At 46.3% G+C, this 26,766-nt stretch overlaps 1 protein-coding gene across 1 annotated transcript in view; it reads right to left on the reverse strand.

Moving 5' to 3' along the window:
- CTDSP2 (CTD small phosphatase 2) overlaps window positions 1-21,067 on the reverse strand; it is a 63,523-nt gene extending 42,456 nt beyond the window's left edge. The window contains exon 1 of the mRNA XM_015417353.1: window positions 20,908-21,067. Coding sequence (XP_015272839.1) covers window positions 20,908-20,971 — 64 coding nt within the window. The 5' untranslated portion in view covers window positions 20,972-21,067. The remainder of the gene's footprint in view (window positions 1-20,907) is intronic.
- Window positions 21,068-26,766: the final 5,699 nt, after the last annotated feature.

The raw sequence follows: 26,766 nt of genomic DNA on the forward strand, positions 1-26,766 counted from the left end.
CAGGTTGCAGAGCTCCATAAACAAGGAAAGGCTATTCTGAATGGAGGCCTGAGAGGAGAGGAAGTCCTGAGATAACACTGCTCTCCACGAGGCCTGGTGGACATCTTAGAGAAGCTACTCAAACACACAGGGCACCTTACGTAGGCATAACAAAAGACGGGCTCTCTCAATGATTCCCAGTATTTTGATAGCCAAAGTGCACTTCTCTTCCAGGTTAATACTGGAAGGCCACTTCTTTCTTGTGTCTGAAAGAGTATGAATTACCCACTCTCAGAGGAGTATTTCCCTTGGGCTTCTGTAGGGAGAAAGTAGGGTTGCCAGCTCTGTGTTATGAAATACCTGGAGATTTTGGAGGTAGAGCCCGGAGAAGGTGGGGTGAAGGGAAGGGGAGGGACCTCAGCAGGGTATAATGCCAATAGAGTTCACCTTCCAAAGCAGCCATTTTCTTCTGGGGAATTGATCTCTGTCTCCTGGAGACCAGTGGTAATTCTGGGAAATCTCCAGCCACTGCCTGGAGGCTGGCAACCCTATAGCTCTATCATGAAAGCTCACTGGGTGACCTTGGGTCAGTCGCATCTTCTCAGGCTAACCTTTCTCACAGGGTTGTTGTGAGGATAAAATGGAGAAGGAGACAACGTGGTAAGTGGCTTTGGGTCGCCATTGGGGAGATGGGGGGGTATAAATGAAGGAAGTTACCATTACAGGCCCCAAACTGCAGAATCCCTTCTTAAGAGAAATGCCTCTGAAAATCTGGGCAAGATGGTTTTACATCAATAACTACAATCCACAAAAAGAATCTCCCATATTGCCACAGACTTACACAACAAGCTTTGTTTCTCATTCTGTTTAATGTGTTCCCATTAGAGCTGAAGAAGTTCATGCGCTGGCCGAGAAGTGATATTGCTTCTGCTTCTCTTAAAATGGTACATTTTTGCACACCTGTGTGGACAGGAAGCCAAGAAAGGACAGCTGGTAGCAGTACAAAGACGTTTCTCGTTTTGCACACATGACGCCCCGCTCCTCCAGCCAAAGACAGTCTTACAAATGTGGCAGACGACATGGGAATTTAAATGTGCTCTTTAAAATATGGCTATTAAATGCGTACAGCCTGATGGATATGCATTTTCCATATTACACCTCTGAACAGAGGCATGCAGCCTTAAAATGCCAGTGGGGAGGGGGCTGTTGGGAAATCTAGCATATGAGCTCTTCTTTGGCACATCCTATAGGGCACACGCTGGAAAATGCAGTACCCAGATGGATGTAGTATTTTTAAGAGGGAGGGGGGGAATCACAGAGCTAAGAAAAGGCTAGAATGGTACACCGTGCTCACTTCCTGCTCACTTCCTGTTCCCCTTTGCCATCTGGGTGCCAATGCAAACAAGAAGGAGACTCTCTAAGGCTGCATCTCTATGGGACCAGCCCCGTTTGCTGGGTATTGGTTGAAAGCCAAATGGCTGCATTCAGTTGGAAATGCGAAGTGCCAATCAAAGTGCATTGTGATGGAAACCCTTTGACAGCAATGGTGTTATTTGAATATACATAAACTAGGCTGTTGAGATGTCATCATGCAAATGTGGGAAATACAAAAACCCCCGCAGCCTAGCTTAAATATCTGTCAGCACAGCATGAAGTGAATTCAGCCTAGTTCAGCAGAAAAAAAACTTATAACATGGACACTCCTGTTGTGAATAGTTACAGCACAAAACTCCTTTGTAAAGAATTTCACAACCAATAGATAAGGTTGTCTCTGTTTATCTAGAGACAGCTGATAGGATCAGAGACTGGGGAAATTATGAAGTAAGCACTCGGACAAATTGTCTTTTGTTTAGAAATCATATGTCAGTCCAAATGCTGTGACTGAAGTCTTCAGAAACCACAATTTAATGAATACTCATTTCTGTTAAAACACTCCAAGCCCTTAAGGCTACATGAGCTGGTTCATACATGTGAGTACATCTTGCTTGTTTTCACTACACTATTGTGCACTGGATCACTGAGCACTAGAGCGAAGAAAAAGAGTAGAGAGAAGAGATTGGATTTATACCCCACCCTTCACTACCCGAAGGAGTCTCAAAGTGGCTTACAACACACCCTTGTGAGGAAGGTGGGGCTGAGAGAACTCTTTCAAGAACTGCTCGTTTGAGAAGAGCTCTGAGAGAACTTGTGACTGACCCAAGGTCACACCAGCAGCTGCAAGTGGAGGCGTGGGGAATCAAACCTGGTTCTACCAGATTAGAGTTCGTGCTCCTAACCACTACACCAAACTGGCTGTCTAAGGGGGTGAATGGACTCCCATCGAAAGTCACTGTGCTTATGAGAAGAAACGATCGGTGCCTCTGTGACGGCCCCTTCACACATGCAAAACAGCATTTGATGCTGCAGATCAAGTTATGAGGACATGCATGTATGAACCAGGCTAATCTCCTACACATTTGTTCATGCCAAGATTGGGGGGGGGGGCTGATTTGATTCCTTCTTTTAGAGAAAACCACCCATCCATTGTTAGATTTTTTGGGGGAATCTTTCCCTTCCCCTCCCTACAGCATACACCCTTGTGAGGAAGGTGGGGCTGAGAGAACTCTTTCAAGAACTGCTCGTTTGAGAAGAGCTCTGAGAGAACTTGTGACTGACCCAAGGTCACACCAGCAGCTGCAAGTGGAGGCGTGGGGAATCAAACCTGGTTCTACCAGATTAGAGTTCGTGCTCCTAACCACTACACCAAACTGGCTGTCTAAGGGGGTGAATGGACTCCCATCGAAAGTCACTGTGCTTATGAGAAGAAACGATCGGTGCCTCTGTGACGGCCCCTTCACACATGCAAAACAGCATTTGATGCTGCAGATCAAGTTATGAGGACATGCATGTATGAACCAGGCTAATCTCCTACACATTTGTTCATGCCAAGATTGTGGGGGGGGGGCCTGATTTGATTCCTTCTTTTAGAGAAAACCACCCATCCATTGTTAGATTTTTTGGGGGGCTGTCACTTTCAAGAGAATAAAATAGAGGTTAAACCTGTGTTCTTAGCAGGGTTGCCAGCCTCCAGGTGGGGCCTGGAGATCTCCCACAATAACAACTGATCTCCAGGCTACAGAGATCAGTCCCCTTGGAGAAAACGGCTCCTTTGGCGGGGGGGCTCTGTGGCCATTGTGCCCTCCTGAGGTCCCTCCCCTCCCCAGGCTCCACCCCCAAACCTCCAGGAATTTCCCAATCCAGAGTTGGCACCCCTATTTCTTAGGACCACTCTGTCCCCCAGATGGAAGACCAGGCACTGAAGTGTGCTCAGCAGCTCCCACCAAAACCCTCTTAAGAAGTCAGGCTCCATCACGGTGCCATCGACCACTAAGGGAATTTGTAGACAGTTGTGTTGCTTGGACTTAGCTACGAGAAATATGCAGAGAGACAGAACACTCAGCATCTCTGTTTTTCTTTCCCTTAAGGATAAAACTGTGGGCAGGCTCTCTACCATGCGTTGGTTAAACGTTATCACAGGCTCTTATTGCACCAAAGATCAGATTCAGCCCATGGACCCCTCTCCAAGTTGGCTATCCCTGAAGGGAGGCAGCCAGCAGAACCGACTGCATGCAACAAACCACTAGAAAGGAGTGCTAGAGGGGGCCCCCATCCCCACCATTTCTTTTTTTTTTTTTTTCTTGCGCAGGGGCCATGCTAATCTTCTCTGTATCGTTCCAATTTTAGTATATGTGCTGCCGAAGCGAGCACATCCCCACCATTTCTCAACCCTTTAGTTGCTTGTAACTAGCCTACAAGCTGAGCTCTCCCTTGCCAAAGGCTGCCCACCATTTTAAAACGGGAAATACGCACAGAAACAGAACAGTCAGCATCTCTCTGTTTTTCTTTCCCTTAAGAATAAAACTGTGGGTAAGCTTTCTCCCATGCCTTTGTTAAAAGTTATCACAGGCTCTGGAGGGCCATATAGTATCGCACCAAAGATCAGATTTAGCCCATGGACCCCTCCCCTCCCCAGGTGGCTATCCCTGATGGGAGACAGCCAGCGGAACTGACCGCATACAACAAACCACTAGAGAGGAGTGCTAGAGCCCCCCCACCCACATCCCCAACATTTCCCAACCCTTTAGTTGTTTGTAACTAGCTTACAAGCTGAGCTCTCCCTTGCCAAAGACTGCCCACCCATTTTAAAATAAAGCAACAAAGGAGTTTCTTCCTGCAAGGCGGCTGCCATGTCATTACATGGGGATGAGATATCACATTGTTTCTGCTGGATTGGGCAGGGATAGTACGAGTGTTTCATTGGTAGATGAATTTTTGAAGATGCCTTATACACAGAATCAAGATTCAGTGTCTCACTTTGTCCAAGCATCATTTATCCTGACTGGCGGTGGCTCTTTGGAGTCTCAAACTGAGAAACATCTTTCCTGCTATGCGAGACCCTTTCAGTGGAAATGCCAAGGAGAGATTAAACGTGGTAAATTTATGCTCTACCACTGAGGTATGGGCCCTGCCACACAGCGATGGCTCAAACAGAACCAAAAAACCCTTATACATATCCCAGTCCAAGCATCCTTCAATCTAAAAAAAAAATAAATAGCAATCACTTGCCAAGCTAAAGGTCTTCCTGGAAAAACAAAAGTTAGCACTGTCCACCTGAATATTTCCCAGTAGGTCTAGTGAGACAAGTCCCCCTCAGAAGAGAATTCCCACAAGGAACGGTGCCATCACAAATCAGGCCCTGCTTCTTGCTACAAGCTAGTTTGCCTTGGGTGGCTGAGGGACCCACAGAAGCACTTCCAGGAAGATCCCAAAGTCTGGGGTGGCATACACATCATCTTGCTAAACAGCAGGATGCCCATTTGTATAATAATGAAACATGGTGAGAGGCATGAATGTAGCTATCTTGGGCCCAGGACACTGTCAGTACAGTACAGCACAAACAAAACCTGGGATTTTAAAAAACAAGGAGGGCCTTTGGAAGGAAGTCCCCTGTGCTGTCCCTTCAGTGTCCAGTCTGAACACTAAGGCTGTCTACCAAGAGGTCCACAGTGGAATCCTAAGCAAAGTTACACCCTTCGAAACCTATTGATTTTGAAAGGTAACTCTGAACTCTGGTTGGCATTGCACTGTAACAGCGTATTGTTCATTGGGCCCAAATTGTTTACAGACAAGGAGCACAACAGCTCAAGCTGAATCAAGTAAACAAGAAACAGAATTTATCTCAATTGTCCAGGGTTATCAAGAGAAGTTTCATTACAATTGAGACAGAAGCGCTCAAATCCAAGAGCAATGGAAGCCAAGATGGACAACATTCAGAAATGCATTTAGTATCCCGCATCCCTTCTCCTTTTACTACCTGGGCATCAACAGCCAGGAGGAGAGGCAGATGAAGCTGATTTTAAGGAGGAGTGGGGCAGAGTCTTTACATTCCCAATGTGCTATCCTTGCAGGAAGAAGCGATGCTCCTGAGTCTTACAAGAACCCAGCTGTACCTCATTAAATCACAGACAGCTGCATGTTAAACAAACAGTCTTTCAGACTAGGATTGCTACCCATTTTATTGATGCCTACTCTACAGATTCTATGCTGGTCACCATGACCAAACTCTGAACTCTGCAACAGGTACCTGCATCCTGCAACATCAGGTGGGCCCTAGTCTCCATTTTTTAAAGAAAAGGTGAAATCGGTTCTACTTGGACAACCTGCAACTTCCTCCCAACTCTGGCAAACAGTCAATCCCTTTCCTTCAGCCATCTCAGCCTAACACCAATTACTCGCTTCCTAGGAAGAGAACTTGGAGGTCTGCCAAAGCCAGAGCCTGGGCATATTCCAGAAGCAATGCAAGTAAAGCATGCTTTTAGTGGCTGGCGATGAATCTAGGGAGATATTTCTGTAGAGTGTTTTTAATATGATGCCTTTTTCTCATCTTTTAAAATGTCTGTTCTTGACCATGAATATGAAGGGAGAGGGTGGGAAAGGAGAACTTGAAATTAAAAGTGCAATAAATGACATCCTTGACTGTAGGAATAGTGGCTCAGAAGTGAACATTAAAGACCATCTTAACGGTTACCAAAATAATATTACGTAATTTGACATTTTCTTTCCATACGGAATAACCAAGTCAGTTTTCAAAATCTTATCAGTAAATATTGCCCGGGGGGAGAGACAGAAGATAATTTCTGACCCGTCAACAGCAGGCAGATCTTTTTGCACAATATCATCAGAGCAGGAACAGTCTATCTGGGCAGTAGAAATTTCAGCAACAGTATTTTTTATGGTGCTGCAAACATTCTGAACTCACTCCTATACTGGTTCAAGAGCAGGGATGGGTGTCAGGACCATTAAAAGTGACTGGTTATGGCTTCGGTAACCCCAACACAAGCAGAAAAATTATGTGAAATTCAAAGGAGTGTGCTACAGATTTGTGCTTCAAAGAGCCAAAGGTACATTACAAATTCTTGGGGCATCTGAGAGAATAGAGTCTAGTGGGAATAAAAAACGGTAAGTGGAAGGAAAAATCATAAAACTGCGACTGACATTTTGGCCATGTCATGTGGAAGAACTCACTAGAAAAAGCAATTATGCTTGGATTGGTTAGCAGCAAAAGGAAACCGGGCCGCCAAAGAACACAGTGGCTAGACACCATAAAAGTCGACACCAGCCTGAGCATGGAACACTCAAAGAAAGAGTACAAGATCGGAAAATGTGGAGAGAGCTGGCCCATAGAATCGCCAAGAGTCAGACATAACTGAATGGCTAATAACAACAAGTCTTTAAGATGCCCCTAAACTCCCCCTGCAATAGACTAACATCGTGTACCCTGATGGAATTCAAATTCTTAGACACTGACAACAACTTCTTAGGCAATCAGAGAATCCCATACAACCCGGGATTCTTCCAGACCACAAACCGCTTTTGTCCATTAATGCTGCGCAAGCTTTTGATGAATTGGGGGGGAGGAGATCTACATGCACATTAAAGAGGCTGCAACAGCATCATCTGGCAGACACATACTGTAAAAAAGCAGCCCTTTTGTGGAGACATCAAATTATAATTTCTCCAGTGAATGAACTGAAGCATTTTTTAAAAAATGGTTGCATCAAAACAATGGTATGGACTTCTTGGTATTGGGAGCCCAATTACCGGAAGACACATCCAGGACAAACAAGCTACTGTGCAAGACACAGTTCAACCAGAGTACAAATTAGGGTTTTAGCCAGAGGGACAGCATGCCTGATCTTGACCCCCTAAAGGGACATTTCAGGCCTTTTAATTTATTCTAAGAAATATATAGGGGGAAACAAATATGCAGGGAACTTTCTAATTGCTCACTAAGAAGGTTCTGTCTAGCATCTAGAACTTTAAGGAATACAAAAGGCACCAGGGTGATTGAGAAGTACTCAGAAAATTTTTGCTTTAAAATTACGTGATTTGTGTGTGTGTGGGGGGGGGTTGTTTTGGTTTTTTTGCGGTCAAGTCACAGCTGACTTATGGAGACCGTGTAGGGTTGTCAAGGCAAGAGATGTTCAGAGGTGGTTTTCCATTGCCTGTCTCTACGTCACCACCCTGGTATTCCTTGGTGGTCTGCCTTCCAAATACTGACCCAGGTTGCTTAGCTTCTGACCCTGCTTAGCTTCTGAGATCAGATGAGATCAGGACCTGATTTGTTAAGTAGCTCTAAATAACTTTTGGCCGAACAAAAGGAAAGGCATGGTACATATGTTTAAATAAATAAACAAACTGCTTGTACTTGATTCAGGTGGGGTAGCCCTGTTGGTCTGAAGCAGCAGAACCAAGTCTGAGTCCAGTGGCACCTTTAAGGGCAACCGAGTTTTATTCTGAGTTTAAGCTTTTGTGTGCACACATACTTCCTCAGATACAAGACTGGTGGCTTTTATTTCAATGCATCTGAAGAAAAGTGCATGCCCACATATGCTCATACCCAGAATAAAACTTTGTTGGTCTTAAAGATGCTACTTGACTCATATTTTGTTCTGCTTGTATTTGAGTCTTTGCTATTTCTCAGTACCCCTTGCCCCCAGCATAATCTTAGGCAATGTTCACCTTGGACTGATCCTTTAGCCAGAAATTGGCTAGGTTATGCTGGGGACACTCTTGTGAATGGAAGAAGACAGCTAGAGTACAGCCTGTAGAACAGCAGCAATTTGCAAGTCTACACTTCTCTTCCCACCCTAGTTTGCCTGTCATCCAAGACTACGAAACTGACATGCATGAAGAGACTACAGACTTCTATAATAATTACAGAGAGACCTGTTTTGCTGCCACAAATTCACGATAAACAGGTTCTCACTATTTCACCTTTGAAGGAAAGCAAAGGGGAAAGGATCTTTATAAACAGATGGGGGGAAGGGCTGTGAGAAACCCAACACATCAGATTACCATATAAATTAATCTGTATGGATAGGGGAAAATAATTCAGATCTCTGGGCTTTAATGTCAAATGTTTCAACTGCGTGGGGTTTTCTGTGTCTTTTTTTTTTTTTGCTTCAGCATCGCATTTTTAGGCATTCAGGGTACTTTCCTGCCTTTTTAAAAAAGTTGATCATTAAATAAATTCAGGATTTTTTAAAAATTAGATAAATTAATAGATAGATTAATTGTTCTGTCAATGCCTATGAGTGAAGATACAAGATAGCACCTCCATGTCCAGAGGCAGTAGACCTCAGAACATCAACAGCAAATTTATTACATTTTCATTCCACCCTTCCTCCAAGGAGCTTAGGTTGGCATATGTGGAAGATCCCCCAACTTTACAACAACCCTTTGAGATCATTTTGGCTGAGAGAGAGTGTCTGGCCTGAGGGTCAACCAGTGGGCTTCTTGTCTAAGTGCAGATTGTCCCGGTCCCCTAACCCCCTAACCCCTGCACCACATCAGCTCTGTTTTTAGGTTTCCTTGGGGCATCGGGACACAGGAAGCTGCCTTATACAGAGTCAGGCTACTGGGCCATCAAGGTCAGTATTGTCTACTGTGACTGGCAGTGGCTCTCCAGGGACTCAGGCAGAGCTCTTTCACATCACCGCTGGCGCCTACCTGATCCTTTTAACAGGTAGGGCTGCCAGCTCTATGCTGGGAAATACCTGGAGGTTTGGGAGGTGGACCCTGGAGAGGAACCCTAGTGGGATATAAAGGTAAAGGTTCCCTTGCTCGAAAGCCAGTCGAATCCGACTCTAGGGTTGCACTGCTTATCTCTGTTTCAAAGCCGAAGAGCCAGCGCTGTCCGAAGACATTTCCGTGGTCATGTGGCCGGCATGACTAAACACCGAGGCACACGGAACGCTGTGACCTTCCCACCGAAGTGGTACCTATTTATCTACTTGCAATTTCTTGCTTTAGAACTGCTAGGTTGGCAGGAGCTGGAACTAGAGATGGGAGCACACTCCGTCATGCGGCACCCGGGTCTCGAACTGCTGAACTACTGACCTTCCACAGCCTGCAGTTCAGCGTCTTAACCACTTGAGCCACCGCAGCAGTATGGGATATACTGCCATATAAAGTCCACCATCCAAAGCAGCCATATATTCTCTAGGGGAACTGATCTTGGTAGACTGGAAATCAATTGTAATAGTGGGAGATCTTAAGGTGCCACCTGGAGGTTGGCAACCCAATTAACTGGTAAGGCCACAGATGGAACCTGGGGCCTTCTGCATGCACAGCGGGTGCTCTGCCACTGCACCACAGGTGGCCGCTGTGAGAAAAGCAGAGCAGCTCTGATCTTCGGCAACTTACCTCCACAATCCTAATCACGTGTTGCCTTTGCCCCCTGATCATGGCCCTGTTTGCAGACGACTTCACAAATTCGCTATCACAAGAATGTCTGGTTCCGTTTCGGCATCCGAACTAGCTCTCGGGGGATGGGGCAGAAAGAGGGGGGAAGTGATATCTTGAATAACTGCTGGTCACATTTACGTTCACATCTGTATGCTGGTACGACAGATGGGCCTTCTCCAGAGGAAGGAAGAGGAGTGGGGGCACTGGGCAAAATGTCAGCAGTGACAACCACCACAGCAGAAGATAATGAGGGTGGGAAACCTGCCCGTTTCTGAAATTCCTGGAAGGAACCGCACAGCATCCCAAAGCCTCTGACTAAGGGACAGCACAGTGCTGTATCTTCAAAACTACTGAGATGTTTATACAGAAGAGGGGAAGACAAAATTGCTTCAATCTACTTGAACGTTTCTGCATAGGAGGGAGAGAGTAGGTGAGAAAACCCTATTCTGTTGGCAGAAATCCTTCTGACCTCAAAAACCTTCTCAGCTTCCAAACTGTCCTACATTTGAGACATTGGTAGCAAGGCTTTGAGGATTCAATGCAGTTTGGGGGTAGAGGGGGCACACGCCATGATCCTCTTTGATCCCAACTTCATATGGCCCAGATTTCTTTTTTTGTAGGAATTGCAAAGGGATCAGAATGTACAATCCTGCCCTATCCATTCCTAACCACTGCACTAAGAGCAGTCGTTGCATTTCTCACTCCCAATATAAATCAAGATTCTGGGGGAACGATAGTGCTTATTTTTACTTGTTGTTGTTCCTCTAATCCAGAGGTCCCCAAAGTGGAACCTACCAGGTGTTTTTAGAAAGCGGGTGGAGCCAAGTGGGGCTTTTGCCCAGCAAGGCTTCTGATTGGCTGTGTAGATTTTAAAAAAATGTTGCTTTGACAGCAGCTGCCAACCACAACTCAAGGATCTTCACTGTAATCCATGGCGTTCCTTGTGAGGCTGACGCCACCATTTTCTGGTTGCACCCACCATATGCTCTGTCAAAATTCCAAAGGTACCCAGAGGCTCAAAAACGTTGTGGACCCTTGCTCTAATCTAATCCTTTGGTCCCTTAAGGGATTTGGAAAGAGCCCTAACTCTTTGACATACAGATCTAGTTGCTACTATGCCTAAACATCCAGTGTTGGAATTGAAAGTTTACAGTGGTGCTTTGTTTCAGTTTAAGACCCAACCGTAACCTGCTCTGCCAGTACTGGAACACAAACTATCAGGGTGTGTTCAAACATCTGTAGAGTATCTTTCCATCATTTCCAGTAAACAACTACCTGCCCTTTCTACCTATCTGGGATATTCCAGGGCAGAAGGTACAGTTTTCAACTCCTGCACCACTCTTTTTAGAGATACTGGTTTGGCACCAGAGTATTTGAGATATATTCCTAACAGTGCGATCTTATGCAGAGTTACGGTGCTTTAAATCCACTTAAATCAATGGGTTTAGAAGGGTGTAATTAGGATTAGGACTGCACTGTACATTTCATCCTAAAACCCAGATGCTCAGCTCTACAGACCTCACCCGTCTCGTCTATTGACCTTCAAGTCTCTAAGATTGAAGCTAGCCACATCAGTCCAAAGCAAACTCCAAAACCTAATAGAAAAAGTATTACGTGATTTTACTGTCAGCCAAGTCATTCAGCTATTTCATTATATTGGGGGAGAGGGTCCCCAAAAGAGGTATAAATTTGCATAAGCAGTTGGCAGCAAATACCTCCAATGAGTAAAAGCACTGGAGAGAAATTCTAAAGGAGCAAATAAAAGACAGTTTTATACAAGCACACACCTCTTGCCCACAAATATTAAACTTGGATCTTGATAAATTTTAGGTACCTATTCATTAAGCTCCAAACAATCTAATACTGACATGCATAGCTGGATTGTTGCATTGGGTAGGATCCTAAACTTTGAACACCTTTTTCCTCCCAGCTGTAACGGTTTATATAGAAAATTAGTCTTTCAACTGATCAATTAACCTTTTGATCTCAAGGAGACAACGTCTTCCCTCCAGGGTGTGCTTCTCGGGTGGGGAATTTGCCTTTTGCACGCACTCAAACCCTAATGCTGCATCGCATAGTAAAATACCATCCCCCCCCCACTAGCAAGAGAGGAAGACGTCTGTAATCTTCCTGTACAATTAACTGTCATTGACACCTACTGGATAATACCTGTGACGTCACTGCTGAGCCAAAATACACTTTCCCACATCTTATCCCAGCATTGCTTTTGGGTTTTTTAATTAAAAAAATGCTTTTGATTGTCTTTCTTTTGTAAATAGTGAGAACTTATTCAGTGTATTCCTAGTAGTGTCCATCAGGGTTCCCTCTAAGCTGAGTTAGTGTGAGCTAGCTCACAGTTTTTTAGCCTCCGGCTCACACATTTTTGTCTTTGCTCAGGAAGGATGGCTCCAGAGCAAACTCATTTATGCAGCAGCCAAATGGCTCGCTCACAACTTTAATGCCAGTAGCTCACAAAGTAGAATTTTTGCTCACAAGACTCCTCAGCTTAGAGGGAACATTGGTGTCCATATGTCCCTTTAAAAAGAACAGAGGGCTACCACCTCTCTGAGGAAGGCCTCATTAATGTCTTAAGTGATTCCACACCTACCTGACAGCATAGCTCTTGTCTTCCTTTAAAAGGCTGAGAAAAACCAAGCTTCCCTTTGCAGAAACCCCTCCCCCCCTTATGTTTATATTGCTAAAAACACTAATGGGGCAGAAACAAGTATTTTGTGGGCTTAACACTATGCATACAACACAGCAACATCAACAACAAAAAAATCCCACACCACCTGGTCATTTGAAAAGCCCATAGAATTCTACATTTTCCAAATGTAGATATGGAACATTAGGGGGCGTCACCTAGCTTGAGGAGAATGTTCAAATAACAATCCTACATTTTTACCTTTTTTTGTCCCTGTGCTTTTGACAGAAGCCCCCCACACCCACACAAAATGTAACAAGCAATTTTTCCCCCCTGTCATTTTGTAAGCAACGGAAAAGCTTTGGCTGGTTTCTTTCTGGAAACCAAGTTGATGCTAAAGGTACTTGAGGAGGGGGAGAATGGGGGCTTTAGCCCTTTAACCACCTGGCTTAAAGAGTCTAAGCAGTCATGTATCCAAATTCAGAACAGTAACCATAACTATTCATGCAGTATGTCATGCAGTATTAAGAAAATGAAAGAGGGGGTGTTTCTTCCTTAAAAATAAAAGAGGCCATAACTCAGCCAACAATGCATGTGCAAACACTGCTGACTAAGAGAATTCACATGGAGCATAACTTCATACTACACCGCTGTCCTTGTTTATCAGTGAGGCAGATTTCAAGACATGAAGCTGTCTTTTTAAAGGTACATGGTGCATGTTTCAAACAGAGGAGAGACAAAATCACTCCAAACATTCTTGTAAGAAGTAAAGTAGTGTCTCTCAAACAGTCTAAATTCTAGGGGGCCCTGCAACCTGGACAATATATATAGCAACTAACTGTTTGAGGCCCACTGAATTAGACCCACAAGAACAAGACAGAGCAGAGAATATTGAGAAAAAATCTCAGATCCCAATTGCAGGCTGTTCTACAACAGGTCCAATCAACAGACTTTTACTCTGATCCTTTTAAAAAAACCAACACCATACAGATTTACCATTTCAAGGCGCACAGGAATGCAAAGAGAGCCACGTCCACACATAAGAATTCATCCTGCCACTTAAAGTTGGTGGCACAAGTTAGTGTTTGCTTTGTTCCAATGTTGCTGGCCATTTAGAAGCTGTTTGGGGGGGGGTGGATTTGGAGAGGCTCTTCTCCAAAGCGGCTGTTTTTAGTAAGAGGTGGAGTAGGTGGCACATGTAGGCTGGCAGAGAAAGGGAAGGGTCCCGTCAGGAGTAAATCAAAGAGCTGGCATAGATCTTCCAATATACTAGACCAGCTCCCCACCCACACACACACAGCAAAGGCAGCAACATCCTCCTGGAAGCTCCCGTTCCACAGGCTCCCTAGAAAACTGCGGAAGTCCAGGACCCGAGATTCTATTATGTCTACCCAAATTGAAATGGTTCATCCCCCCCTACCAAAATAACTCCTAAACTCAGGGCAGGTCCCTGCTTCTGTGCCTGGTTTGTCCACTCTACCTCAGGCTATGGTTTTATGCAGATTAAACATATAATCTGGAATGAAATGGGTACAGAATTTAGGGAATGTGAACCAGGAGTTGCCCATGAAAGGATCCCTTGGAGACACGACCGGGCGACTCTCTGAACTGTGAATCTTAAAGGTGTTGGTGCTAGCATTTCAAGCTCTCTCCTCTTTTGCTGGTAGTATTGCAGCATCTGCTTTAAAGTCCCATAGAATTCAATTGGACTTACTCTCAAGTAACAGTGCATGGGTGTGCAACCTGAATGTGCTGTGCTGTGTTAGGCTGTGGAGACCAAAGGAGACGCTGCAGAGATTCCATTTCGCTAGCCTGCTGCTCCTACTAAGCCTCTGAGCACACGGACATCTGTCCTTTTTGATGCCGTCTTGAAAACAAAACTTCCATTGCAAACCCCTAATTTGGAAATAAATTCCATAAGATTATACTCCGTAGTCAAGTCCATTTAGGATTGCTGCCTTCATGATTCTAAGCAGAAATGTTGCACAGCTTCAAATTCTTTCAGCTGATGTCTTTTCTTTTCTTTTTTTTTGCGCACCCCTTCCAGATTGAGCTTGGGGTGGGTGCTTCTAACAGTTCTCCCTACAAGGGACACTACTGAACGTGTGTGTGTAAAGTGCCTTCAAGTATCAGCTGACTGACGGCAACCCCGTAGGGTTTTCAAGGCAAGAGACATTCAGGGGTGGTTGGCCATTGCCTGCCTCTGCATAGCAACTCTGGTATTCCCTGGTGGGCTCCCATCCAAGTACTAACCAGGCCCTGCTTAGCTTCCAAGATCTAGTGCGATCGGGCTTGCCTGGGCCATCCAGCTCCAGGCACAATCCTTAATGGCTGCCTCTTATTGGAGATCCAATTAGGCCCACATCTACTTTAGCCAAAATCATACGCCTCTTAAATGACAAGGGTTTCTGGGATTCTAGGGCGCATTTGTGGCATTAGCTTGAGCCACATCAGCAATCGGAACCAAATTTATTTTACAGCTACAGTTCAGTGAATGTACTCAGTGTATTCATCTCCCTCCCCCCAAAAAAACACAAAACATCTGTTGACTTCTTAAAGACCGATTTACTGAGGCATCATCTTATGCCACAATACAGCTGTCGGTCTTCAGAGAACCACCAGACTCCTTGCTGGTTTTGCTTCCGCAGACTGAGGAGGATACCGCTCCAGAACCTTTATTTGTGTATGTCTGAGCTCCCCTGATCTTAAGCTTGTACATTATTGACTCTGACTAGGTCTTCCTCGACTGTATAGGCTAAACCTGCCTTCCAGGAACATATCTTGTCTGTAGCATTACTTATTCATCTTATTTCTGATTCTCTCCAGCCTCGTCCCAAAACTCAAGGCAGTTACCCACTTTAAGAAGAGAGACAATGAAAAAGGTATAGACAACACAGACAATAAAAAAACAACAACACAGCAGACCTATTTGATCCCTGTTATTACAACCCAGTTCACCCAAGGCTGCTTCCACAGGATCATTTTGCTCCGCCTTGGCTCCCAAAATGGAGCAGTCTTTTTTTTTGGGGGGGGGGGATTCTGTATAATGTTGTAGTCCATTCATGTACTTCCTGGCTTTTCTCATTCTGCTATGATCATTATGAAAAGATTACAGTCAAGGTTGTCCTACCGTGTGTATGGGAAGGTGCAGATTTCCGAACCTATTTCCCACCTATTCCAGCACCATCTTGCTGCCATTGTCCCCTCATGGACACCATCCCCCCCCCAACTTGGTAATCTACTCTGGATCCCCACTGGGGAGAAAGCTGGAATAGAAATGAAGTAAAATAAATAAATAAATGGCTAGATTTATCCTACCAAATGACTTTTGCTGGTTTTTATTTTTTAACAAATGGCACTGCTGTATCACTTGCAATAACACTATCGTGACAGAACAACTTTCTTTCTTTTTTTGAAAGGGGCCAAAAGTGCCCTGACGGCATGGGGAAGAAGGAATGACCGAGGAAAGTCAAGTGGGAAGTCCCATGCGCAACCAAGCTCCACCGGCACTATGAATACTCAAATGCCTTTGTGCCCACAGTAGCTACAGATGTACAACGGAGAATCGGTGAAGTATAAAAACAACCAAAGAAAGCTTTGCAGCATTTCCAGAAGGTATCCCAGACTTCGCCAGGACTCTAAAGAAAGGGAGTTCCACAGCTCTGGAGAATAGCCATGAACAACTATTCTCTTTTCTTGATAACATATTTGTTAATAACAACCCTTCCTTTACCATTCCCTTCCTTTACCCCTTTAGGATAAAGATCACCCACTCTATTTCATTTATTCTCGCCTTTCTTCAAAACGGGGACCCAAAGCAGCATACAGCATTTGCCCCTCCTCCATCTTTTATCCTCACAACAATCCTGTGCGGTAGCTCAGGCTGAGTCCAGCACTCTAGCCACGACACCACAGTGGCTCTCTTTTAACTGTTCCTTCATACGTCAACTTAACATCCTAGGCAATCGACGGGTTAAACATTATCTGAGCATTGCAAAATATGGACAAACATTCCATGAAGCCCAAGAATGCCACCATGTAGCAGACAGCTTGCCCTTTTGGATTTCTTTACAGGGGCATAATCTGTGAGCTGGGGCAGATATCAGCTCTGCTTGCCCCTTAGCCCCGAAGCCGGTAGGGGCCAACCTAACAGTACCAAAAGGCCTTCTCCTACAGGCTGCTGGCTATGAACGAAAGCAGTCTTCAGCAGCTAAACAGACCCCCTAGGAAGGGGCTCATTTAAATTCATTCAAGTTGTGAACTCTCACAGTTTTCTTTGACCCTGAAAATACCCTTGGGATGAATTAGCTACCACCCCAATTGTGCTTTTGGGGGGAGGCAGAATGCAAAGAAAAGTGGCTCTAGAACCTTTTCCTCTTAAAACACTGTCACCTGTAGAGTAATAAACAGTGTTCCCAAAGTACAGCCACTTACCACCTAGAATTTACTTTCTGTAAAATCCTGGGTAGAAAATAACCCCCTATGCACTTTTGCCATAGCGGTTCTTTTAACACCATGGGGTACTAAAATACCCTGTTGGAGAATTTTTTCCTACCCCATGAAGAAAACAGTTGTTCAGGAAAACCTTTTTTAAGTGCTCTGAAGACAGACAGCCTGACAACCACAACCAAACAGAAAAACGTTGACATTTTTAACCCCTGGCTACATGGGGGGATTTAGCTTGGGATGGAAATATACCCCAAACGCAAGATGTGTACATTTTGGTTTGAGGGTGAATTGCATCATTTCACAACAGCCGTTAACTAGTCTGTTTTTGCAATTAGCATAAGTATCAAACCTGTTGACAATTAAATTCTCTGGCTTTTTGGATTGTTGTTAATGAGCAGAACACTTTTAATGTTCTCAGCTACAGCCTTTCTTGACATATTAGATGCCCAGCCCAAACTTAGGAGCTATAGTACCTTCTACAAGCATAGATCTAAAAAGGAAAACACTGTGGGGAGGGTGGGGTGGAAGGAGAAGCCTGCGTGGTGCTGGTGAGGAGCCAAAACCCAAAACAAGAGATTACAAAGAACCACTCAAAATCCTCTCTTCTTTTGGCTGATCAAGCTGGTGAGAGTTACTCACATTTTTTCTGCCTCGCCACCCACAGAGACTGAACACACACGGAGACAAATATCTAGGAACCTCAGCGTCCCACAAGGATCTCACAACAGCCTTCCTTTATATGCCTTGACCATACGAAGAGCAGAAAACACTGCTAGTGAATGCCTCTTCATTGTGCTTATTAGTTCTACTTAGTAACCTTCAGAGCAGAGGACAGACTAGAGTTTTTGCGAGCTGGTTGACAGCAGGCATATGCTTGTTCCGACATGGTTAGATAGTGTCAGACTAGGACCTCAGAGACCCAGGTTCAAATCTCCTCTCCATCACAGAAGCTTACTGGGTGACCTTGGGCCAGTTCCACACACACACTCTCAGCCTAACCCGCCTCACAGGGCTGTTGTGAGGGTACAATGGAAGAAAACAGAATGATGTATGCTGTCCCTAAAATACTTGGAAGGCGAGATAAAAATTAAACCGAACACACCACTGCTTAGCCTCTTGTGTTGTTGCGTTTTCCCTGCAAAAGGAATTCGTTTCTGAATTAGTCCTCTTCTGGATAAAGGCCATTTTTTAAAAAATGTCATTTTCTGAAAAAGGGACACAGTAAAATGGTGCCTAGAATAGCTGTCGGAGCAACAACAAAAAAGCCATTTTAGAATACACTAAGAAGCAACAAACTGACAGAAAAGGGAAAGGGACAAACACGTAAAACAAGAATTGCCAAGAAAGAATCCGGTGACACCCAATCTAATTTTGAAATTTAAGAGGCCTAAACGTTACATGAAAGATTCACTCTGCAACAACAGGTTATTTCCGCCTCCCCTGCAGACGGATCCAACACATGCCTTGTCCTCCTGGGACCTACTCCAGAGGAAACACACCTAGGACTGCTGCAAGCCTAAATCCTCCAACATAACCCTACTTTCACTTCTCAGAACAGGTGGTGCGTGGAATCACTCACTCAAGAGGAATGTTAATCTCTCAAGTGGCAAAGAAAAGAGCATTAAAACCAACAGAGCACACCAAGGCTGTGGAACTGTAAGGGGCACCCCCCAATTCAGAGGACCTGGATGCATTTATACAGATAGCATCTTGTGCTGATTAAATTATAATCTGTTAGAAACCCTCTGTTGATGTTTGCTGTTGGACAACTTCTTGAAAATCCTGACATTGAGAGAGGTGATTGGATTTCGCAATCTCTTTTCGGGAAAATGTGTATGTCCGTGCATGCATGCATTAGTCCCATTACTGAGACCAGGGGGGCCGGCTGCCAGGTTTGGTCTGGCAGCAGCTGTTTATGTGAGATACTTAATTTAAAAAATTTCATTAAGCAAAAAAGAGAGAGGTTCCTCGTTAACTCACAAGCGGATCTATTCCAATTTTCCTAGGGTGTTTCAAACAAAATGCACGGCCCAATCCTTGGTACAAATGGGTCTAGGCACACCTCAATTCTGCATAGGATCTGGCTGCAATGCCATTTTAACATACCTACTTGGAGATACAACAGGAGACCAGCAGCACTTTACAGACTAGCAGAATTTATTCCAGTATAAACACTGGCGAGTCAGTGCTCGCTTCATCAGATGCAATTCAATTTACACTGGAATAAACCTGGTCAGTCTTTTTTTAAGGTACTACCAGGCTCCTGCTCGGTTTTGCTACAGGCAAGTAATGCAGCTTTCTTTTGGAATTACTTGTTAGTAAATGACCTGGGTGGCACAGCGTGGCCTGATCTAGTCAGATCTTGGAAGCTAAGCAGGGTTGGCCCTGGTTAGTATTTGGATGGGAGACCACCAAGGAATACCAGGGTCATTACGCAGAGGCAGGCAATGGCAAACCACCTCTGTTCATCTCTCGCCTTGAAAAACACTACAGGATCACCGTAAGTCGGTTAGGACTTGAGGGCACTTTACACACACACACCAATGCCACCAAAGTCAATGGGGTTTGTTTCTGAGTAAACACACTTTGATCTGGCTGCCTAGCGTCAAAGGGGAGGGAGCCCAGATGTTGCCCCCTCCACGGGCTGGGTGCTCAGCAATTTGCAAGGCAACTGGGGTCGAGAGAACCCTTTCCCCCAAGCACCCAAAGGGGAGGGGAGCTGGCAGCCAATAGCGAGGAGGAAAAGGCTGGTTAGCAAACATCAGCTGAATCGACACGGGCATAAATAAGGGACAGGGTGGGGGAGGGAAGGCGATGGGCGCCGGGCGCCAGCGACTCCCATTGGGGCTTGCCTTCCAAGAGGAAGGAAGCCTCTTTTTTAAAGCACAAGCCCAGCGACGGTTGTGAGGGCTTAGCAAGGCGCGGGTCGTCACTGAGGACAAACATCTGAACGGATTCCAAGGGCTGGAATCAAGTTACCCTTTGCAAAACAAATAGACCCATTTCCTTGACACCCAGGACCGTCAGGCACAAACGCCCACTCTGAGATCCGGAGATCCGACAGCTTAAATCTGGGAAGCAGCAAGGGAGAGGGAGGAGAAGAAAGGGCTTAAGGGGAGGGGAGGGGAGCGCCACATTCGTATTCGAAATCTAAGAATTTGCCTTTTTTTTTTTTTTTTAAGGGCTCCCCTTTTTTTGCGGAGCGAAGGGCGGGGATCCCAGGGAAACATTATTTCACGCCGACATTTCAGACTTCGGAAAGGAGGAGGGGGAGATTTTTAAAAAAACACCCTTTCACATTCGGATGTGCTGGGCAGCAAAATGTGTGTGTTGTGTGTTGCGTTACGCTCGCGCAAAAAAATAAATAAATAAATAAAAGCGAAGGGAGAACCGGAGGAGGTCGCGTGAAAAACAACCGCTGGCTGGCGGGCTCTCGCCTGGCCACATCACTGACATGTTTATGAAAATCCCCCCAAAATCCCAGCCTCTCGAGGCGCGGGGGGGTGTGTGTGGAAGAGACGCGAGGGGCGATCGCGAGCTACAAAAACAAGCCCACCCCAGGGGGGAAGCGCGGGGAGCGAGGCGCCGGAGGAATCTGGCTTAACCCCCCCCCCCCCTTCAGAATCCTGTTTACTGGAAATCTACCGGGGAGAAAGAAAGAAACCGACCGTAGAGAACCGGTCTCGCTGCCTGCCACCCCACACCAACCCTACATTAAAGAGAGGAATGACAAGCCGGTGAGGAAGCCCCGTCGATCGTCTGCACGGAGAGAGGGGCCGCTTCGGAGGGCGCCGGACTCTTCTCCAGCAAAACCGGGCGAGGCTGATAAGCGTTTAAGCCACATGCCCGATTTCCCGCCAGGACTAGAGGGATCGGGGCCCCTTTCGATTTCCCGGATCCGGGAGAGTAACGCGGGGAAGGGCTCACCCGCGGCCGCGTATCCACACGCACACAAGCACCCGCACTTTGCCCGTCTTCTCTTCTTGCAAAACAACAACAAACCAGCCAAACTTTCCCAACTTCCACTGCACCCACCCACCCCTTACCTTGTTTTGAAAGCACCAAGGCTTCGTCCCTCTGCACTTGGGTGATGATGGACCGGCTTTCCATCTAACAATCCCACAGACCCTGGGGATCCTTTGGTTGGGAGGAGGAGGGGGGGAGAGAAAGAGGAGGGAAATGTCCAGGGTGGAGGAGGAGGAGGAGGAGGAGGAGGATAAACAAAGAAAGAAAGGAAAGGCTTGACTCAGAGTCTGGGAAATTGCCGTCTTTCCTCTTCCCCTCCTTGGCTCTGTAGCGTCTCTCATGCCCTTCGAAAGGGAAACTGAGGCTCAGCCAACTGTGGAGGGCCAGGTGAGCATCCCATGTGCAGATGTCTGACCAACTCAAGCCCAGCGGAGAATCATACACTCTCTCACACACACACACACACACAGAGGGAGAGGAAATGGGACACAGGCGGTTTCCAGTCTCCCCGCCTCCTCCTCGCCTCCTCCTCCTTCCTCCGGATAAACAACCAGCCGCGGCTCCCTCCTCTGCACCTGGCGACAGGCTGACAGCTCCCGGCGTCCGGAGAAAGCGGGCGCTCCCGCGCGCCTGGAGGAGCCCCGGGGAGGGCAGCGGAGGCGGGGGAGCCCCGTTACTGTTGCAACGTTCGACGCTTTTGTTATTTTGTTGCCAGCAGTCCAGGGGCGCGCTGCACGGAGAGTAGCCTTGAAACCGCTCCGGCCTTCCCATTGGCCCGGCGCGAGGGGGAGTGGGCGTGGCCAGGAACTCTACTATGCGGTGTTTACCTAACAAACATTCCAGCCGCCGGAGGGGAGAGGAGAGGAGAGGAGAGGAGAGGAGAGGAGGGCAGGGGCGGCCACGCCTCTTCGGAGGGGGCGGCCTTGGCTGGCCGAGTAGGGCAGCAGCTGGTGAGCCTCGCCAGGCATCGGCCGAAGAGAGAGCCCGCGCTCGAAGCTCGCCCGCTGGCGCTCTGTACCGGGGTGGGGGTGGGGGTGGCGGAATGAAGAGACCCAGCGCAACAGGGCAAGACGGCGCTCGAATCAAAGGCACGTTTTAAATCGGTCGTAACCCGGAAGGAAGAGCGAATTCTTTGCGATCCTTCAAAAAAAACACCACCACCACACACCAGAACATGACTGCATTCGAAGTAAAGAGCTACAGCTTTCTTCCCAAACGGTGCTCGTGCTGAAGCATCGTGATCCATCAAAATATGGGGAGGGGGGAAGCGCGCGCGCCTGTCTAAACAGGGAGGCTTGCAATAGTGTAGCTAGGATATTGATACCTCGATTGACCCTTCCACGTCGGCATAAACAGCAAATGCATTAATTCAGAAATGTATCCTACCCAGTCCTCTGGCCTTCCCTCTTCCTGCTCTTGTTAGATTATAATGCAATTTAATGTGTCAACTCAACATTTACACCAATGGGCACATCGCTCCTGTTTCTTTGACCTACCCAGTGCCTCCCATTACAATTTTACATAAGACATCTGCCTTAAACTGAGTCCAACCCCTTGGTCTACCAAGGTCAGCCTTCACTGGCAGCAGCTCTTCAGGGTCTCAGTTGGAGATGCCAAATCACATCCCCTCTTACAGGATCTTTTTCAGATGGAGATGGTGGGGATTGAACCTGGGAACTTCCACAGGCAAAACAGATGTTTAACCCCTAGGCACAACAAGCCATCCCTCCTGTAGCCTCAGTCTTGATATCCTGGCCTGGATGCAAGGTCAAGCCTGTGCTGCCTGGAGGCTACCAGAATCAGTCCATGAGGCCTAGCTTCAACAGACCTACTTACAACAGTCAGGGGTCGTTTCGTAGAAAAAGAGCTAGGGGGAACTCATTAGCATAACTCATTAGCATCTGCCACCCCCCCTGACATCACCGGAAGTGTATCATAAGGCCACACCCACCACTCAGTCTTAGTCTTAAAGGTTAGTCTTAAAGGTGCTATTTGAACTCTTGGACTATTTTGCAGCAACAGACTAACACAGCTACCTCGGGGAAGCTACTGGATGGGGCTGGGAGTCCTTGCGGAGGCCATGTGGAGTGGCCTTGGCCAGGCAGAGGGGGAGGACGGCCGATTTACCCTCCTGCTTCTTCCTCCTTCTGCAACAGAATGAGGCTGGAAGAAGGGGGTGGCCGGAACAAGGGGCGGGGCTTTGTTGTGTGCCCCGCCCCCTGCACCTCACCCGGGGGAACTGCGATCCCCCGCGATCCCCCCCGAAATGACCTCTGACAGCAGTGGACATCTGATGCCCAAGGCACCTGCCTCACTCAGGCAGACTCTGGGGTGGCTGCCTCACCTTCTCCAATGGATGCCATGCATACCAGAGATATGTGAGAACCTTCATGGCTTCCTGGTAAAGGTGCCCATATGAGGTCCCATGAGACCCATGTTCAGGCCTCTGCTGCTCTGCCATGGAAGCTCAGTGGGCGATCTTGGTTGGGCCTATCACACTCTCTGTCAGAGTGAGGGAAAAAACACCCTTTCGTCAACTGCAAGTGCCAACTGCTGGTCGCTCTTCCCTTCAGTGGACCGAAGCTTCTAGATAGGTAAATAAAGCCTACCCTCATCTCTATTCCCTGCTACAATCTTTATTTCTTGGTTAGACCTTGTATGATTGATTTACTATGTATTTAGGTATGTGCACTTTACTATTCTATCAGTTTCAATAACACTCTATTAGTTAAACAGCCTGGTTCATTTGGGGAAGGACCTCCATATACACAGGTGAAAAGATCTCAAGTTACTCCCTCTTGCTAAGCCGAATTCCCCAATCAAACAAGCAGTTTTGGGTAACAGATTAATACCTTGAATAAAACTTTGTGGGTCTTAAAGGTGCCTCTGGAGATTTTGTTCTGTCAGTCTAATTTGCTTCGGAGCATTGTTGTGAGGATAAGATGGAGGTGAGAAGGATGTATGATCCCCTGAGATCTTTGGAGGAACGAGAGGGTTAAAAGTGTACCAAATGCATAAATAAATTACTAAATAGCCTGTTAAAGATATGGGGAATCCATATGCCTCCCCCCCCCAAAAAAAACCCCCAAATTAAATCAGGTCTAAATCTGACAGCTTGCAAAACTTGAGAGAGTAGACTGGATTTGGAGATGAAGTAAATTCCTCTTCTAGCAAGTATTCGTGCCTCTTCAGTGATGCCCATAAATAATGTAACAACTTTTTTCCCCCAATGGTTATCTGATTTTTACATTTTTTACTCCAGTCTTGTGGTGCTTCTGTCTACCATGTTTCTTTTTTAACATCACCTATGTATGTATACAACATTTCATGTTCACATGGCTCTCTCTTCTGTTTTCTCCTCTGGAACCGTTTTGCCAGGGTGTGAGGGGAGATACTATTGAAATGCCGAGGAAGATGGGAGGTAAAAGGCTATGTCTGGGGAATGTCTGACTTTTCCCCTGGAAGAAAGTCTCCCTGGTGCCCCTTGGCGACCTCCAAGGAGGAAAAAACCAACAAAATAGTTCTGTGAAATGCACACTAGAACACAGCTTTTGGGACATCAGCATCCAGCAGACCAATCTCCCTACTCCTCTCACACCTATTTTCATTATTATTACCCTACCATCACATTAAAATACAGCCATACACACATGGCTCAACTATTAACAGATGCAGAGTTTAATAAACATGGCTCAGAAATGAAAATTCTGATTCCCAGCCAGATATCCACATTCATGTGTGCATGGAGAAATCCCACAAAACCAAATTTCATTTGACAGGTCAAGCGGAACTAAATGGTGAAACTTCTTTCTGCAGGGTCTTCATTTTGCTTCCTCATTTACAGGCCTTCCAGTATCTACTGAAAACCTCCTTATTCCAGAAAGCCACTGAGAAGAAAAATGTTAGTTTTGCTGAACTGTCCGTGGTTGATTTTTTTTAAATCATAATGTATTAAGTTGTTCATCAGCTGCAGGCACGGGGTCAGTTATAGGTTATTGCAACGTAACTATTTTCCTGCAAACGTACAGGGGCAGTGAAAGAATCACTAAAGACCAGGGGTGCCAATTTTCAGCACAGCAATAGGCAATGGCAGAGGATGCCAACCCATCCCCTGCTAGTTCTTCTTCACGCTCCTTTCACTTGTGTCAAAGAGAAAAATGGGAAATCCACTTGCTTCAGTAAACAGGGGAAGAGGGTTGACTTTGAAACTTGGGTGTAGCCATCGAAGTAGTGTAATATTTTTTTTTCCCTTGGAGCCAATAGGGACTCCATGGGGCAGTTTGCAGAAGCAAAAAAAAAACATGGGACGGGGAGGCTAAATCCGCTTCTCCCTGTGTGCTGCGGTTGCAAAGAGAAAAGAGACAGGGTGCGTTGCACGTGTGGTGCAAAATCCTTCTGTTGTCCCCCAACAAACAGGACTTTGTAATGTGTAGATGGAATAATAGGACCTGGGGAAGGGGGACAGGGAGAGAATAGCCCTGCAACCTCTCCTGCTACTTATGCATTGTTCAAAATAAAGGAACAATCTCTGAGTGGCAAGTAACCTTGCAAGCCTCTGGAGTGCACCATCCTCCATTGGCTGCCCCGGGATGCAGCTTTCATTTATTGTGACATTCATCACTTTATATATTGATTTGTTTAGATTTACACTCCACTTTCCTCCCCAATGGGGACCCAGAGCAGCTTCCAACTTCATTTTCCTTTCCTCCATTTTGTCTTCACAACAACAACCCTGTAAGGAAGGTCAGGCTGAGAGAGAGAGACTAACTGGCTCAACATCACCCAGCAAGCTGCCAAAGAAGAGCGAGGATTCAGAGCTGGGTCCCCCACAAACCAGTCTTTGACAGTCGAACCACTACACCATGCAGAAAGCTCTCATGCAATTCACCATGTCCTCTCCATGTCATTCACAGCTGAAGCTTCTTCCTACACAACCACTGTCTCCCCAGCCAATTTTGGCCTCCCCTCTACTTGGAACAAAGCAGCTTGGTCAGACATACCAACCCCGGCACATTCTTTCCTCATCAAGTCTAGGAAATGGCCCTCCTACTGGGTGCCACTTGGCATCTCTCTGTGGAGACATTTGCAGGGAATGGTCCTGGATGAGAGACTGGTGGGTGACTATTTCCTCAGGGCCCATAAATTATAACTATTTTGGCGTAAGGCTCCCTGAGAGGAGAAGGGGAGAGAGAGCCAGCCAGCCGGGCAAACTGTGGAGCAGAAGATGAAACAATATGTGAGGGGGGCTCTGATGCCAGGCTGTGGGGCCATCCCAAAATAAATAAGGAGGGCCTGCCAGACTCCAGAAGCAACAGGATGTGGGATGCAGATAATGCAACGGTTTATCCATCCGTCTGCCAGTTCTTAAGACTCCACCACACCATAATGTGACCAAGAAACAGAATCTTCCGAGGGGGGCGCGGCGGCTATGGAGACAAAAGCAGGTTTATTTCTCAAGTACTGGGGCCACCAGAGAAATGGAACAGCCCCCAACCTTGGCTGTGTGTTCAAGTACACTCCTTTCCACATTATATAAATGTTCATTTTTTTGTTCCATCCTGGAGGGTATTCGCCCCTACAGAGAAAAGTGGAACCAAGCACAGGGGGATACTGTTGTGAGGGGGACAAAACCCGCCTTCACCCTCTGCCAGAGAGAGTGAACTGTCCCTCACTTACAACGATCCCTGGAGGGGGAGAGGCTATCATATAGCACTTTGTGACAAAATCACACATGGACACATTGCATTTATTTGTTTTTAATTTACTTACTTCATTTATACCCCACTCTTCTCTCCAATGGAGACCTAAAATGGCTTACAAGCTATCACAGTAACCACCTTACAGGGCTGTTGTACAGACAACAGTGAGAGAATGAATGCATAATGCCCTTTGAACATTGGATTATTTACTTCATTTATGCACAAGCAGTTTCCCCCCAA

Source organism: Gekko japonicus, unplaced genomic scaffold, assembly GCF_001447785.1.
Source record: "Gekko japonicus isolate JY-2015 unplaced genomic scaffold, Gekko_japonicus_V1.1 scaffold2218, whole genome shotgun sequence".
In the NCBI taxonomy this organism is placed as follows: domain Eukaryota; kingdom Metazoa; phylum Chordata; class Lepidosauria; order Squamata; family Gekkonidae; genus Gekko; species Gekko japonicus.